The sequence below is a fragment of the Emys orbicularis genome, chromosome 3 (genome assembly GCF_028017835.1).
Source record: "Emys orbicularis isolate rEmyOrb1 chromosome 3, rEmyOrb1.hap1, whole genome shotgun sequence".
Taxonomy (NCBI): domain Eukaryota; kingdom Metazoa; phylum Chordata; order Testudines; family Emydidae; genus Emys; species Emys orbicularis.
In genome coordinates, this window is record NC_088685.1 from 101,629,441 (window position 1) to 101,647,335 (window position 17,895).

Sequence of the window (17,895 nt, forward strand, 5' to 3'; positions counted from 1 at the left end):
AAAATGCAATTTTCTCATGTAAGCCTGTGTGCAATTTGAATTTTCTGATTTCCCTCCTATCCAGCCTATACCCATTAATGAATGGCGGATGGACTGCTGGGGGTGTGGTTTTTTTTTTTTGGTTAAAGGATTACCAAAGATAGGCGCCTTACTTTTGTGGCATTAGCTCATATTTTCTGCACCTTGATAAAGCAAGTAATGTGTGTTCTGGATGTGAGTGGAAGGACAATTTGATATTCATTGTGTAAAGTGTGCTTGAAGAAATGTCCATGAATGAAACATCAACTCGGAGTTAGGTTTTATCTGAAAATGTTTTCTCTTTTATTTTTTCCAGTGCATGCATCATGAATGAATCTGCCTCGAGTGCAAGTGGCCAAGAGTTTGATGTATTTAGTGTTATGGACTGGAAGGATGGCATAGGTACACTGCCAGGAAGTGACCTGAAGGTAAGATAATATAATGTGTTTTTAAAAGACTGTAATAAAAACTGTATAAATGCATAGGGAAGAGGGGGGAGTATGTATCATTCACTGGTCAGTGGGTGTTGTGTTCCTCTCTGTACCTGGTCAACAGAGGATATGAGTCTGTTAAAACCCTCAGCTAAAGGCTATTTAAACTGAAGCTGTAGAAACTCATGCTTTTAGCTCTAAAGGTCCCTGGTTTAATCCCTGGTGTCTGTTAAAATGGCAGCTGTCACATAGACACACAAATACACAGGATAAGCATGAGTACAACTCTGAAGCCAGAGTTCGAGTGCCCAAAAGCCAGTAAGTCTCAAAAGCTGAGGCTGAACAATCAACTTTAAAATGATACTGTCGATTTAAAATCTATTGTTGTTTGCAGTGTTGTTGTAGCTGTGTTGGTCCTAGGATGTTGGTGAGGTAATGTTTTTTGTTGGACTAACAGACCTGAAGAAGAGCTCTCCGTAGCTCGAAAGATTGTCTCTTTCACCCTCAGAGATTACCTCATCCACCTTGTCTCTCTAACTTCAAATCTAGTCAATTTTAAAAACAATGCACATAAATGGGGAAATTCACCCCAGTAGGGGTATCAAATGAATACATCTGATTGTTAGTACATTTTAGAAATTTGAATAATACTTTTGTTTTATCTCTTCCAAAGTATAGATCATGACTGCATGTTTACTAGGATGTAATGATAAGTAACATTTTAAATATTCTGAAATACTAAAGTTAAAAAAATAAAATATACATTTATATCTAGTAGTTCCGGTTTTTCTCTTTAGGCTTTCAAGCCTGCTTGCAGAAGGCCTTCAGCTGCTTAACAAAAGATATGGCTATTATATCAGAGACCCTTTCTCACAAAGTTGTTATTAATGAAAATAGAATTTTTTATGTAATTCCACTCAGACTGACATTGGTGAGGTGTTTTTATAGTATATGTTTTAAACAGGGTCTCAGATATTCATTTATAAAAAGAACAGGAATACTTGTGTCACCTTAGAGACTAACAAATTTATTTGAGCGTAAGCTTTCGTGGGCTACAGCCTACATCATCAGATGCATAGAATGGAACATATAGTAAGAAAATTATATATACATACAGAGAACATGAAAAGGTGGAAGTAGCCATACCAACTGTAAGAGGCTAATTAATTAAGATGAGCAATTATCAGCAGGAGAAGAAAAAAAGCTTTTGTAGTGATAATCAAGATGGCCCATTTTAGACCGTTGACAAGAAGGTGTGAGGATACTTAACATGGGAAAATAGATTCAATAACTTGATCACTACAAAAAAAATTTTTTTCTCCGGCTCCACCTTTTCATGTTCTCTGTATGTATTTATATCTTACATAAGAACATAAGAACATAAGAACATAAGAAAGGCCGTACTGGGTCAGACCAAAGGTCCATCTAGCCCAGTATCTGTCTACCGACAGTGGCCAATGCCAGGTGCCCCAGAGGGAGTGAACCTAACAGGCAATGATCAAGTGATCTCTCTCCTGCCATCCATCTCCATCCTCTGACGAACAGAGGCTAGGGACACCATTCTTACCCATCCTGGCTAATAGCCATTTATGGACTTAGCCACCATGAATTTATCCAGTCCCCTTTTAAACATTGTTATAGTCCTAGCCTTCACAACCTCCTCAGGTAAGGAGTTCCACAAGTTGACTGTGCGCTGCGTGAAGAAGAACTTCCTTTTATTTGTTTTAAACCTGCTGCCTATTAATTTCTTTTGGTGACCCCTAGTTCTTGTATTATGGGAATAAGTAAATAACTTTTCCTTATCCACTTTCTCAACATCACTCATGATTTTATACACCTCTATCATGTCCCCCCTTAGTCTTCTCTTTTCCAAACTGAAGAGTCCTAGCCTCTTTAATCTTTCCTCATATGGGACCCTCTCTAAACCCTTAATCATTTTAGTTGCTCTTTTCTGAACCTTTTCTAGTGCTAGAATATCTTTTTTGAGGTGAGGAGACCACATCTGTACACAGTATTCGAGATGTGGGCGAACCATGGATTTATATAAGGGCAATAATATATTCTCAGTCTTATTCTCTATCCCCTTTTTAATGATTCCTAACATCCTGTTTGCTTTTTTGACCGCCTCTGCACACTGCGTGGACATCTTTAGAGAACTATCCACGATGACGCCAAGATCTTTTTCCTGACTCGTTGTAGCTAAATTAGCCCCCATCATGTTGTATGTATAGTTGGGGTTATTTTTTCCAATGTGCATTACTTTACATTTATCCACATTAAATTTCATTTGCCATTTTGTTGCCCAATCACTTAGTTTTGTGAGATCTTTTTGAAGTTCTTCGCAATCTGCTTTGGTCTTAACTATCTTGAGTAGTTTAGTATCATCTGCAAACTTTGCCACCTCACTGTTTACCCCTTTCTCCAGATCATTTATGAATAAATTGAATAGGATAGGTCCTAGGACTGACCCTTGGGGAACACCACTAGTTACCCCTCTCCATTCTGAGAATTTACCATTAATTCCTACCCTTTGTTCCCTGTCCTTTAACCAGTTCTCAATCCATGAAAGGACCTTCCCTTTTATCCCATGACAGCTTAATTTACGTAAGAGCCTTTGGTGAGGGACCTTGTCAAAGGCTTTCTGGAAATCTAAGTACACTATGTCCACCGGATCCCCCTTGTCCACATGTTTGTTGACCCCTTCAAAGAACTCTAATAGATTAGTAAGACACGATTTCCCTTTACAGAAACCATGTTGACTATTGCTCAAGAGTTTATGTTTTTCTATGTGTCTGACAATTTTGTTCTTTACTATTGTTTCAACTAATTTGCCCGGTACCGACGTTAGACTTACCGGTCTGTAATTGCCGGGATCACCCCTAGAGCCCTTTTTAAATATTGGCGTTACATTAGCTAACTTCCAGTCATTGGGTACCGAAGCCGATTTAAAGGACAGGTTACAAACCTTAGTTAATAGTTCCGCAACTTCACATTTGAGTTCTTTCAGAACTCTTGGGTGAATGCCATCTGGTCCCGGTGACTTGTTAATGTTGAGTTTATCAATTAATTCCAAAACCTCCTCTAGTGATACTTCAATCTGTGACAGTTCCTCAGATTTGTCACCTACAAAAGCCAGCTCAGGTTTGGGAATCTCCCTAACATCCTCAGCCGTGAAGACTGAAGCAAAGAATCCATTTAGTTTCTCCGCAATGACTTTATCATCTTTAAGCGCTCCTTTTGTATTTTCATCGTCAAGGGGCCCCACTGGTTGTTTAGCAGGCTTCCTGCTTCTGATGTACTTAAAAAACATTTTGTTATTACCTTTGGAGTTTTTGGCTAGCCGTTCTTCAAACTCCTCTTTGGCTTTTCTTATTACACTCTTGCACTTAAGTTGGCAGTGTTTGTGCTCCTTTCTATTTGCCTCACTAGGATTTGACTTCCACTTTTTAAAGGAAGTCTTTTTATCTCTCACTGCTTCTTTTACATGGTTGTTACTATATGTTGCTTCTTACTATATGTTCCATTCTATGCATCTGATGAAGTGGGCTGTAGCCCACGAAAGCTTATGCTCAAATAAATTTGTTAGTCTCTAAGGTGCCACACGTACTCCTGTTCTTTTTGCGGATACAGACTAACACGGCTGCTCTGGGTTAAAGAACTGTATGTCCACTGGTGTTTTAAGATTGTGTTGTTGGAATGAAGTGCCCTAGAAAGTGGGAAATGGGTTTCAGATATAGGATAAATATATTATAAATGTCTTTTTGACTACATTACATTAAAAATAATATTTTGGAATGCTTAGGGAATAGGATGGACAGAGCATATTGCAATGCCATTGTATAAATCAGTGGTATACCCTTAGCTGGAGTAATGTGATTAGTTCTAGTCACTGTATTTAAGACAAGAGAGAGCAGAAACCAGGGTGGATTGCTTTGACAGTGAGTTAGGTCACCAATCTTAATAATGATTTAAATCAGCAAGCAGGAAGCCTGGATTTAAATAATAGATTATGATTGAGTCTTGCATTTGTACTTTTTAGTTATTTTCCTAGCGAGAGGTTGATTTCATTGGTTGGTAACTATTAAAGTATGTTGATTGGCAACTAAATATAGCCTTTACACTAAATTTGGTGCTTCTTTCTGTTAACTAGGAGGGTGCACTACATCTATACATGGTTTTTAAGCAGTTATATAGCTTACCTTACATTTATTCAGATTCTTAATTTTTTACATTTTTATGTTAGAAAATGGTGAATGATACATTTCCTGTTTACTAGATTATTAATTTATTTTTTATTGGAAATTCAAATTTAATAGTGCACAAAAAACAGCTTTTAAAAATTAAGTAGAACTACCTTAAATATGCTAGATACCTAAGAAATTTTTTTTATCAAAAATTTTATCAAAACATGTTTTGCATTTAAAACTAATTTATTAAATGAAGAAGGTATTGCCTGTAGTTAGTAAATTGAACTGATTGTTTCTGGTTATCATGTCCTTCAAGTTTTTAGAACTAGTAGAATTTACCCCATTTCACCTAGTTTTTATTCATAGATTGGAAGAGGAAAACAAGCCTTCCTGTTTGTTTTTGTTTTAAACTTCCAACTGGTTTATTAAGTTTGAATGAACTAGTTGAATTAACTGAAATAAAGAAAATATTCTCTCTGCACCAGCAGAGAAGGGTCTTGCTGTCAAAAACTGGTTCAGCACTTCAACAAACTCAAGTTCCAGGTGCTTAGCCAGTGATTTCCATGTGGTCGGGAGTTTGATTTTCTTTAAAACTTGACAGCAAATATGTACTGCTTAATATTATTTTTGTATTTAATTTAGATTATTTAAATAAGTGTTAGTAAGTATAGGGCTTAACATAGGTTGTCAATTTCAGATTTAATTTTAAATAAGGTTATTTAATTGGTTAATTGAATTTAAATTAAAAAATCTTATTTCAATAAAAGAATCTGCTTTAATTTTTTTAAAATAAATCATTGATTTTTATCCACTGTGGCAGAAACAGAGGTGGCTCAAAGATGGGCAACAACATTATTAGAGGCATGGAAAAACTTCCATGTGAAGAGTGATTGAAAAGATTGGGTCTGGGACCTGAGGCCCCAAGTCAGGTATGCACTAAGTATATGGTTAAGTATATCCCTCTTCAAGAAAGCATGAACTTAAATTTAAACATATGCTTAAATTCCCTAGACTTTAATTGGATTTAAGCATGTGCTTATATGCTTGGTGGATAGGGATGCTTTCCTGAATCTGGGCTTTAGAGAAGACACAAGTAAGAGGCAATACAATAAAGGTATACAAAATACTGAATGGTGTAGAGAAGGTAGATTAGGCAAATCTATTAATCCGTTCTCATAATATAAGAACAAAGGAATGTTAAATGAAACTGAAATGAAAGGCAGAAAATGTAAAAACTGATGAAAGAAAATACATTTTCACAGAATGCACAATTAGCTTGGAGGAATGCATTGTCACATGATCTCATGGAGGTCAAGAGCTTAGAAGACTTCACAAACAGATTGGATGTTTATGTGGATAACAAGCATATCTAGAATTAGAGTAAGGATTTAAAAACAAGTTTTGGAAGGAATATAAACATTTATGCTTCAGGGCATAAGTCAGCCTCTAAGTAGTGTTGGTTAGGAAGAAACTTTCCGGGTAAATAAGGTATTCCATAGCAGCTTGTTGCAAAGTCTTGTTCCTTATACTGAAGCCTCTTTTGCTAGCCAGGTTACTCCAGGGCCATTGGACTTATCCACTGTTGCACTTCCTATGGGGAAAAAATGTAAAAGGAAAAAAAATAAAAACTATTCACCTTCTGAAATGTATTGTTTCCTTGATCCTGTGTTGTTCATCTTGGATGAATTAATTTCTGCATTTTCTGAGTTTTAAATCAAGATTGGGTTTTTTAACAAAAACCTTCTCTTCTTCAAACAGTAATTATTTTTGGGAAGTTCTATGGCCTGTGTCATACAAGAAGTCAAACTAGATGATCACAATGGTCCCTTCTGACCTTGGAATCTATGAATACAATAAATAGATGGTGCCTGCCCTAAAGAACTTGCAATCTAACTATAAGATGAAAGGCAACAGGTAGATATGGCAAACGGGCAGGGGAGCACAAGGTAACAATAATAAGCCAGTTATGTTTACTGTACTTAGCAGTGATCATAGCCTACCAACTGCCTAACTGTTCTTATGTGTTTTAAAGGAATCACAGAATAGGTGGTTTTTAAGAGAAGAAGATATTGTAGGGACTCGGTGTTTGTTTGTTTGTTTTTTAAGAGGGAGCTCCTCCCATGCATAATAGGTTGCATGGCAGAAAGCATAAAAATACACATTGGAAAAGTTGACAGATGAACTGATAACGTTGGCAGAGCAAAAGCAGGGCTCACCAGCTGACTAGAACATAGGGGTTCCTAGAGTGGGGATAGTCAGTGAACGACCTTAAAAGTGGAGACAAGTAGTCTGGGCTTGCGCAGTGGGAAAGAGGGAGCCAGTGGGGAGGGATTCAGAGAAGGGAGTTAAGTGGTCAAAGTGATAAGCCAGAAAAATGATTCTTCATAAATGAAAAACAGATTAATTCCACAACGGATATAAAATACTAGATGTTTACATTGAAATATAATGGCAAAATCCTGTGAAAATTTCTTGTTGAAAAACACACACAAAACTAGCTCATATTCCTTACAGATTAGTCATAGATTAGGGCTGCTAGATGTTACCACAAAAAATAGTAATAAATAACAGTAGAACTATTCTCAGCAAACAATTTGTTGTTTGAATTAACCCCTTTATCTGTTTGGAAATTGTCTGTGAGCATATCATGCCTCCTTCAGATTTGTTGGTTATTCAAAATTGTTCAAATATTTTTGTGTAATGTTCGCAAACTGTGAGTATTGTTTTGAATATTCAGTATCTCTTTGAGCTTTGTTTTTGGTTACCTAGGTCATATGGTATTTGAGTTCTCTGATCAGATGATGCATTTTTCTGTTTTTAAAATGAATCGCTTTCTGTCCTTGCTCTTTCTCTACTATATTCATATCCAATCCCACCACTAAAAGATGTTAAGGCACGCACTTCTAGCACAAATATGTGTTCTTGCAGGAGCAAGCATATTTTTACACGAACAGTTGCATTTACATGAATACAAGTGAATGAAAATTGCTTATGTAAATGATCAAAAAGTCTTGAGTGTAGTCAAATTGAAATGTGATTTAGAATTCCTGAAATGTTTGTAAATAACTTCTCAGTATTTGTCCACCACTCATTACAGACATTCTCTTGTTGTTCACTGTGAAATAGAGATTTTTGAAAACACAGAAAGAGATACCATTTTGTCCTGATGTAACTGAAGCATGGTCTTCTGACTCAAATATAGGGATGGGAGTTGGGTACTATGGCTTTTATTCCCAGCTCTGCTGCAGACTTTTTATCCATGCCTCACTTTCTACATTTATGAAATGGTGAGAATATAACATCATAGAGATGTTGTGAAGCTGAATTATTGTTTGTTAAATGCTTTGAGATCTTTGGCCAGAACATGCTATAGAAATATATTTTCATACATATAGCTCACAAAATATAACATTAGTTAAAATCTATACAATGCTTTGAACATGCAAAGTGCTAAATGAATGCCCCAAAAATTATTATAAAAGGTATAAATGTTAGAAATGTAGATAATTAGTATTATTCAGAGAAGAGGGAAAACTATAAATTGTAGTTAAGTAGTTTGACATTTGAAAAGGAAGATTTGAGAGTAGTATAGCGAGGATCCTTCTACTGTATTTTAGTACGGATAGTTTTAATGAAGTAAACGCATTAGAACTCTGGTATTTTAGACACATAGCGTGTAACCCTGAAGTTTATAACTCTTCTCTTCAGTAGACTAAGTAGCATGTGCAGATCTGAAACGCTTCAATGCTTTCCAATTGCTCTGCGCTAGGCAGGGTTGAAGAGCTGATAACTTCTGAAGTGAAGAGCATGTATAAATGCCTTTAAAAAAAAAAATCACTGTTTGCTAAACGCACACAGAAACACCATCACTTCAAGATTTAAGTGCTTTCATCAATTGAAAAAGCTGTAATAATTTAAAATTGCTTCCTGCTGGAGTGACTGAAGGTTTATGGAGTGCTTTAAGTTTCTTTATTTAACTATTGTGTTTCCAAAGTGAACTGTGATATACTGCAGGGATACTACTTGAGGTAACTAGCTAACAAATGGCAATTAAACTGAACAAAAAGGAACAAATAAATGTGGTGTTTACAAAAAAAATAATCATCCTGAAAATATACAAGGGTTGGTCCAGTAAAACAAACAAAAATTATACAGGACATAAACACTAGAGTGTGGTCAGTTAATTAGAGTGATGTGGGATACTCCCAGCTAAGTCTTAAAGGAGGTAACTGAGTGTAGGGTGTGGGCAGCCAAAGTGTGGCTTATGTCCATTAAAACTCTTCTCATGTACCTCAGTATTAAAGAAGAACATACTGGGTCAGACCGATGGTCCATCTAGCCGGTATCCAGTGGCCAATGCCAGATGGAATTAACAGAACAGGGCAAGTGTTTCTATTCACTTTCTCTATACTATTCATGATTTTATAGATCTTTGTCATATGCCCTCTTAGGTAGCAGGTTTAAAACACACACAAGAAAGTATTTTTTCATGCAACGCACTGTCAACCCATGAAATCTGGTTTTCCCCCATGAAATCTAGTCTTTTTTGTGTGCTTTTACCCTCTACTATACAGATTACATGGGGCAGACAAGTGTTTCTCAAATTGGGGGTCCTGACCCAAAAGGGAGTTGCAGGGGGGTACGGTATTGCCACCTTCACTTCTGCGCTGCCTTCAGAGCTGGGTGGCCGGAGAGTGGTGGCTGTTGGCCTGGCACCTAGCTCTGAAGGCAGCGCCCGCCAGCAGCAGTGCAGAAGTAAGGATGGCAATAGCATACCATCCCACCCTTACTTCTGTGCTGCTGCTTTCAGAGCTGAGCAGCCAGAGAGTGGTGGCTGCTGACTGAGGGCCCAGCTCTGCAGGCAGCAGCACAGAAGTATGGGTTGCACTACCATACCATGCCATCCTTACTTCTGCGCTGGTGGTGGCTCTGCCTTCAAAACTAGGCTCCTGGCCAGCAGCTGTCCCTCTCCAGCTGCCCAACTCTGAAAGCAGCACCGCATCCAGTGGCAGAAGTAAGGGTAGCAGTACCGCAACCCCCCCTACAATAACCTTGCGACCCCCCACAACTCCTTTTTGGGTCAGGAAGCCTACAATTACAACACTGTGAGATTTCAGATTTAAATAGCTGAAGTCATTAAATTTACGATTTTTTAAAATCCTATGACTGTGAAATTGCCCAAAATGGACCATGAATTTGGTAGGGCCCTCATATTTTTTCCAAGTGGTCATTTTTTCCATTAATGCAGTAGCAGAGAGCTCACTAAGCCAGTCTGTATATAAGGGAGGAATTGCAGATTTCTATTTTCTCAAAATAACTCTTTTGGCTGCTAGAATAGTACTGCAATCTATTTCTTAATGTTAACTGATAATACCAATTTGTCTGGCACCCATAAAACACACAAGTTTGGAGAAGGAAAGATAGTGACATTTAAGTTTTTGAGAGAGCACAGAATAAGGTGTTCCAGAACACGTGCATTTTTGATAGGTATAGAGGATGTGCAAAACGTTGATATGTGGCTATTTGCATCTCTAGCATTTGCTGTGTGTTGCCAATCTAGCCTTTAGAACATTGGCTTAAGTCCAGCAGTACCTGTTAAATATTTTGTCCTGGAAGAATTGCAAGGATGAAGAACTTGAAGTATCTTTCACAGTATGCCAGATATCCTCCCTGGTTTCTATTGAGATACTAAGCCTAAGTTCTTTTTCCCATTTTTCTTTGACTGAGATTGAGAGGGTATTGCTAAGCATTAAGTCACCTATAAGTTCTTCTTTGTGTAGCGTCCCTACAGGTGCTCCACTATAGGTGCGGCAGCACCCCCTGCGACTAGGATCGGGGATCTTTGGTAGCAGTGCTCATTGGACTGCACATGTGCTCCTCCCCGTCTTGTGCCATGAGTGGCATCTATAGGCTGAGCAGTCCAACTGCCCTTGGTTCCTTCATAACCATCTTTGGTCTGGGACAGAATCCGGAGCAGAGCCCTTCTATCCTCTGAGCCCGAAGATAGTACCCTTACCTGTTTACCTGAATAGTTACTCCTTTCCTTTAAATGTCCTCTTCTCCTAAAAAAAATAAAAATAAAATAAAATTTTCCTCGTACTTCCCTCTCCGTTAGTTCTTAGCTTAGAATACGTTTTGTACTGCTTCCTGCCCTTCCAAACCTGAAAGCTCTTTCAAGGAGAGGTCCCTGCGGCCAGCCTGGGACCCCGGTCCAGATACCTTGCCCATGGGGCTCTCATGCTCAGCTAGATCGTCAACTGACCCTCACTCGCTGCATCCTTCCAAGAGAAAATCCTCTGTTTCCCATGCAGATGGGAAGAAACGGGCCACCACCTTGCCCTCAAAGGAACAGTCTGGCAGAACACGGTGAATTCAATACCCTCAACATCTTCAGGGGTGAGACATAGCTCCTGTGACGGTCTGAGCACCTCCAGTACCAGAGCTAAGGAGAGGTCTAAGGACCCTAAATGGGTATCCCCAAAGGCAACTGCACTGTCTCTTGACACAGAGGAGCACAGTGTGGGACATTCAAAAATGGTACCGATCGCCCCAACCAAATCAAGTTCAGGCGCTTCGGCACTGACATCTCTATTGGAACGACATCTGTAGCAGCGCTGAGCAAATTCGTGGCACTAAGCAAGCCCTCGGCACTGATGTGAACACTGGCACTGATGAGACCCTCAGGACTGGATTAGCCTTTGGCTCCAAGTAAATCTGTTCTATCTGCTGGCTGTTCCAGAGAATGCATTCCCACCCCTTCCCCCTCTCCCCCCCCGGCACCGACACAACCAAGCGATGATGCTCCTCCCTCCTCCACAGGAGTTCAGTTACCCAAAAGATCTGATAGTATCTGACATGCTTGAGTTGCTGCTACTCAGACACAAGCTCTCCACCTCACGTCTCTTCTCCGGTGTCACAGCACTAATCCCTTTTCCCCTCTGAAGACTGCACCATCCTTCCCCAGTAAGGAAGAGGAGGAATACTTCGTCCCATCTTTATATTTGGGACATATTCGAAAAGCATCCTCTGCACGTCCTCACAGCTTGGAAACTGGGACCGAATCAGGGCCCTGGTATGGATCCCCATGGATGTAATCCCCCACACCAATCCCCTCATCGGGCCATACTGGGCTATGTGCAGAGCACATTTTCTAAAGCCTGCCATAGAACAGAGCTGGATACACCTGCACTCACCATCCTCATCCATCTCTTGACCACCAGAGGCTGATCCGCTACCAGTAGAGGAACAGGAATAAGAACTGGAGGAGATTAAACCAACACTCCTCTTTTCGTCCTCTTCCCCCGATGAGGCTATCATGCCTTCACACCTTAGGTCAGCAGACGATTGCAAACATTTCCAAGAGCTGTTCCGCAGGATCATAGACTCCCTCCAGATCCCTCTGGAAGAAGTGAAAGAGCAACAGCACAAGCTGCATGCCTCTGCATCGGCGAAGACAGCCCTCCCTATCAATGAGGCCCTCTTGGACCCGGTCAAATGCTCTGGCAGATCCCAGCATCCATCCCACCAACCTGCAAGTGGGCGGACAAAAAATATTATGTTCCCACTAAGAACATGGAATTTTTTCCCCACCCCACTGCAAAAGCCCTGGTCATCAATGTAGCACATGAGAAGGGGCACCAATACCACCCATGGTCAACTCCCTATGACAGGGTCTGGAAGCGATTAGACCTTTTTGGTCACAAGGCTTATTCCTCTGCCATGCTGCAGTTTGCTATCTCCAATTATGAGGCTCTTATGGCCAAATACAATCACAAGAATATTCTAAGATACAGGAGTTCTGCCAGGATCTCCCAACGATAAGAAGTAGCAACTCCAGGCACTCATGTCTGAAGGACACTTGTTGGCCCATACGGCTGTACAAGCCTCCTTGGACTCTGCTAATACAGCTGCCCATTCCATCGCGACAGCTGTAATGATGAGACGAGCATGATGGCTGCACCTCTCCGGTTTCCATAAGTAAGTGCAAACCACAGTTGAGGACCTATCCTTTGGGGGTTCCAAGCTATTTGCCAAATGCATGGATGAGTCCCTACATTCCCTAAAGGACTCTCGAGCAACTCTCTGCTCTCTCAGTATATATATGCCAGCACCAAAGAGATGTCTGTGGAAATACCAACCTGTCACAAGGTCCCTACCTCCACCTTTAACTCATCGACAATATGACACACAATGAAGCCAACACAGGCTCCATACGAAGCTCAGACAATTGAAGCCTCAAGGCAATTGTAGCCACCTCTCACACCGCCACATCCAAACAACAATTCTGAAGGTTTGTTCAAGGCCCTGAGAAGCCTCCCCCTCTTCCAGTCACTGCACTTCCAGTCACTGCAACCATCTTCAACAACCCCCCAGTTTGATGACTGCTCAGCCCCTTTCTGTCCATCCTGGCATCATATCACTTCGAGAAGTGGGTCCTAGAAATCATGAACAAAAGATATTTCATCCCATTCCTATCAATCCCATCCGCCCAACCTCCTCCCTGTCCCTCTTCAGGGACCCTTCACATGAAAACCTTCTACGAGAATAAATAAATCACCTTCTGCAGCTGGGAGCCAGAGAATCAGTCCCATCCCAACACCGAAGGAAGGGTTTTTATTCCCATTATTTTCTGACACAAAAGAAATCTGGCAGGTGGAGACCGATCCTAGACCTATAAAACTTCAACAAGTTAATCAAACTACAACACTACAAGATGGTTACACTGTCAACCATTATCCCAGCACTGGAACAGAGGGACTGGTTCTCAGCCCTTGACCTCCAAGATGCATATTTTCACTTCATACACCCGGCTCACAGACGGTTCCTCAGATTCATCATGGGGACTGATCATTGCCAGTACAGAGTACTACCCTTTGGACTTTCTACAGCCCCTCCGAGTATTCTCCAAAGTCCTCATGGTAGTGGCTGCGTACCTACACAAACAGGGAAACGACTGCAATACTACACTAGATAGACATCTGTACAAATCCAATTACATGAGACTCAGCTCTCAAAGCACAATAGGCCAACCCTCATTATTAATGAATGAATTGTTTTAAAAGATATATGGAGACTGAGACACCGCAAGGAGAATGACTATAAATATTTCTCTACAGTACATTCATCTTTCTCCAGAATTTTTCTTGTGTCTTTAGAACTGATTCCAACATGCCTAGAAGCAACTATTGATACTATATTAATTTCAGATCATGCTCCAATTCTACTTTCTATAGACACTGATTACACCTTATTAATATCTTCTAGGTCAGTGGGTCTCAAGAGGGGCCCTGGGAGGCAGAGAGCAGGTTTTAGGGACTCTACCAAGCAGGGTCGGCATTAGACTCGCAGGGTCCAGGGCAGAAACCCGCCCCGCCACATGGGTCTGAACCCCAGGGCCCTGAACCCCACCACCTGGCGCTGAAGCTGAAGCCTGAGCAATGTAGCTTCACGGGAGGCCCTTTGGCATGGGGCCCCAGGCGATTGCCCTGCTTGCTACCCCATAACGCTGGCCCTGGCTTTTATATGCAGAAAACCAGTTGTTGTGGCACAGGTTGACTGTGCAGTTTTTATAGCATGTTGTGTGTGTGTGTGTGGGGGGGGGTGTCAGAAAGAAAAAGGTTGAGAACCCCTGTTCTAGGTGAAGCCACTAAACAATGCAAAATTTCATTGCACAGTTGATTCAGTCATTTCTAATTTCATACAAGAAAATGATCACTCCCATACCTCAGATGCCATCTTTTGGGATGCTCTGAAAGCTCCTATAAAGGGTCAATGCATAAAGTATGCCTTCCAAAAGGGGAGAGAGAGACTCAAGTTACAAGACTCTCTGGCCAAGAAAATAGATGAGTTGTAGAGAGTGCACAAAACTGATCCCCAAATAACAAAAACCTTGTAGGTCAAATCTAATCAACGCCAAATATAAATATAATGAATGCTTACTTGGCCAAGTCGAATTAATACCCAGTAGGGTTAAACAAAGATAAAGCAGGTAAACTACTTGCCAGAAGACTTAAAATGGAACTAGCCAACAATAATATATCTTCCTCATTACAAGAAGATGGGAGTCCCATCCTTGAACCAATAGATATAAATAATCAGTTTAGGCAATTCTATCAAGCTTTTATAAATCAGATGTCCAATCTGACTAATAAATGTGATCATTTCACTGAAGACCCGCCTTTTAGTACCCTATCTTCTGAACAAGCGTTATTTATGGACGAAACTTTCTCAATGCATGAGATCGAACAGGCTATTAAAAATATGAATTCCAGCAATGCCCCTTTGATGGATGGCTTTTCAGCAGATTTTTACAAAATGTTTTGTAATCAGCTATCTACTATTCTTTCAAAGGTTTTTATTGAAACGGACTCCTGCCTTTTAGTACCAGGCATTCAATAGGCCCTTTCAGTATCTAATGGGGGCAGTTTAAATGTGTCAGGGAGCAGGTTCTGAAGAAAACTGATAATATCCTTCTCTTTTAGACCCTCAGCAATGCCAACAGATGAAGGTTTCTTCGAGGTCTTTTTTTTCTAGTCATCCTGTTTTTCTTTGAGTTTGGTCTTAATTTTGAAGAGTCAGTTTCTTCTTTAATTTCATTAGCTTAAATGGCAGTCTTTTGTAGCTCATTTTCTAAGCGAGCCATTTGGGATTTCACATCGTATAGAGAGGTCACAAATATCATTTGAGATTGAGTCCAGTTGGTTTGTGAATATTTCTTCCAGTGCTGCAGTATCCTGGGCTAGGTTCTGCTGTGGCCTTGGGGTCTCCCCTTTCATCTGCTTAAGTGATTCAGGCTTAGGGCTTTTGTTGCCTCTCATTTTTTCATTGGAATCTATATTCAACAGTTTAAAGTTTATCCAGGGGATTAATTTAAATTTCTATGACAGAACCTTATTGCCAATTTGCTAGGAAAGTTATTGTTAGAGGTGAATTTGATATGGGGGGAATGAGGAGATTCAGGACTTGGCAGTTATTTTCCTTTTGGGTACCATGTGACCCCCATTTTTAATCTCTCCTCATACGGAAACTGATCTGTACCCCATATAATTTTTGTTGCCTCTTTTTTTTTTTACCTTTTCCAATTCTGCCACCTCATTGTTCACCCCCTTTTTCAGATCATTTATGAATATGTTGAATAGCACAGATCCCACTATAGATCCTTGGGGGACCCTGCTATTTAAATTTCTCTGTTGTGAAAACTAACCATTTATTTCTATTCTTTGTTTCTGGTCTTTTAACCAGTTACTGATCCATGAGAGGATCTTCCTTCTTGTCCCATGACTGCTTAGTTTTCTTACAAGCTTTTGGTGAGGGACATCATCAAAGGTTTTTTGGACAGTCCAAGTACACAATATTGACTGGATCAACCTTGTCCACATTCTTGTTGACACCCTACAAGAATTCTTATAGGTTGGGAGGCATGACTTCCCTTTCCAGAAGCCATGTTCACTCTTCCCTAACATATTGTGTATCTATGTGTCTGATAATTCTGTTATTTACTATAGTTTCAACCAATTTGCCAGGTATTGAAGTTAGGCTTACAGGCCACAGAAGCCGAGACGTGCCTCCCCCCCCCCCCTTTTTTTTTTGGTCCCATGAAATTGGACACAAGTTTTGCAGAGACATAAAATTTAGAAAATCACAATTTCTCTTTTGTCCCATGCATTGTCTGCAAAATGTTAAGGGAATGCCATGACAGTAACTGAACGCACAGGTTCTAATCTAAGGCAGGGCTCATGCTGCCGCTGCTGCAGGAGCAGCACACACTGCACTTGGAATTTTGGCAGCAGATAGCCTCTTTGGAATGGGGGAAAGAGCGAGCTGGGACAGGCTCCTTCCCAGCTGAAAACCTCCATCCCTTGACCCTGCATAAGGCCCTGATGGTCCATCCCCACAACATGCAGGCTGTACATGGAAAAGGAGCTTCCTGTACTTCCTCAGGGGGTGGGGGAGAGAGAGAAAGCCAGACTGGTCTCCCCTCAGCCATCCTTCAGCCCCAGCATGTGGCCCATTCTCTTCCCACCCAGGATAACAATCTTCTCCTGCCAGCAAATGTAGTTAGTCCTGTAGCTCAAGCTGTGCTCCACTGCCAGAGGTTTAGGATTTAAACCTGAACATAATAGAATTTGTTTTTACAATTTTCCTTTAAAGATAGGAAGTATGTATAAATAAACCCCCCTACATTAAAAGAATTGTATTTTGTAGCAAAGCAAGCACTCAGAAGTTAGGAAATGCCAGAATTTTGATTGCCTGTGAAATCTTAATTCAGCCCATTTATGTATATTCATTATGGTACAGTCTTTAATTACATGATCACATAGTAGTTTTTCCATGGGACCTTAGTCTCATTCAGTGCACCGAATGAATAAATCAGTGTTGTTTACTGATTGGAGCTATTTCCCTGCCTCATTTGCTTTAGATGGTGGAAGGTTTGTAAGGAACTAGGCAGGAGACTGCAGGAAGAAAAAGAATGGTCTTGTGGCTAAGGCAGATGAATGCCACAGGAAAGTATAGTCCTACCCCTGCCCCACCACAGCCTTCCTACGTGATGCTGAGTGAGTCACTTAAGCCAAAGCTTTGGCAGATTGCCACTGATGTGTTCTTCATTTTTGGGGTTCTGAACATTAGACATATAGGACCTGGTGGGCAGAAATCTTGACAATTGTAACTGAAGTCAGTGGGAGTTCTGGCTGCAAAACACCTCTGGCAGGTGGTATTGTGCTCTGGAAGAAAGAGCATGGGGTTGAGAGTCAGGAGGCCTGAAGTTCTAGTCCTGGCTGTGCCACTGACTCAGTGTGTGGCCTCAGGCAAATCTTTGTTCCAAGTTTCCCCATCTGTAAAATGAGGATAATAATGCTGTCTGATCTCACAGTGGAGATAAATTCATTAATGTGTGTGGACCCCTCAAATACCAGGGAGAAGATTGAAAAGACTGAAGAAATGTGAGTAGTTGAGATAAGGCATGGATGGGAGTGAGCTGGCTGAGGGTCAACCCAGGCATGATGATGCGGGGCTGGGGGACTGAGATGGAGGAGATAGTATCAGTCCCTTTGATTGAAGGAGTACATCTGCAATTGGTGAGCAGGGCTTGCAATTTAGGGATGATTCTAGACCCATATCTGCTGTTGTCGGTTTAGGCAGGTGCAACCTTTCCTTTAGGATGTGGATCTTGTCACTGTTATCCATGTCTTTGTTACCTCAAGATTAGATTACTGCACATGGGGCCACACCTTACAGGCATCTGGAGAATGAAGCTGCAG

The 17,895-nt window shown here is 40.7% G+C and overlaps 1 protein-coding gene across 1 annotated transcript in view; it reads left to right on the forward strand.

The window, feature by feature from the left end:
- Positions 1 to 344: 344 nt before the first annotated feature.
- Positions 345 to 17,895, forward strand: part of L3MBTL3 (L3MBTL histone methyl-lysine binding protein 3) — a 159,877-nt gene continuing 142,326 nt past the window's right edge. Inside the window, exon 1 of the mRNA XM_065400933.1 lies at positions 345 to 446. Coding sequence (XP_065257005.1) covers positions 345 to 446 — 102 coding nt within the window. The remainder of the gene's footprint in view (positions 447 to 17,895) is intronic.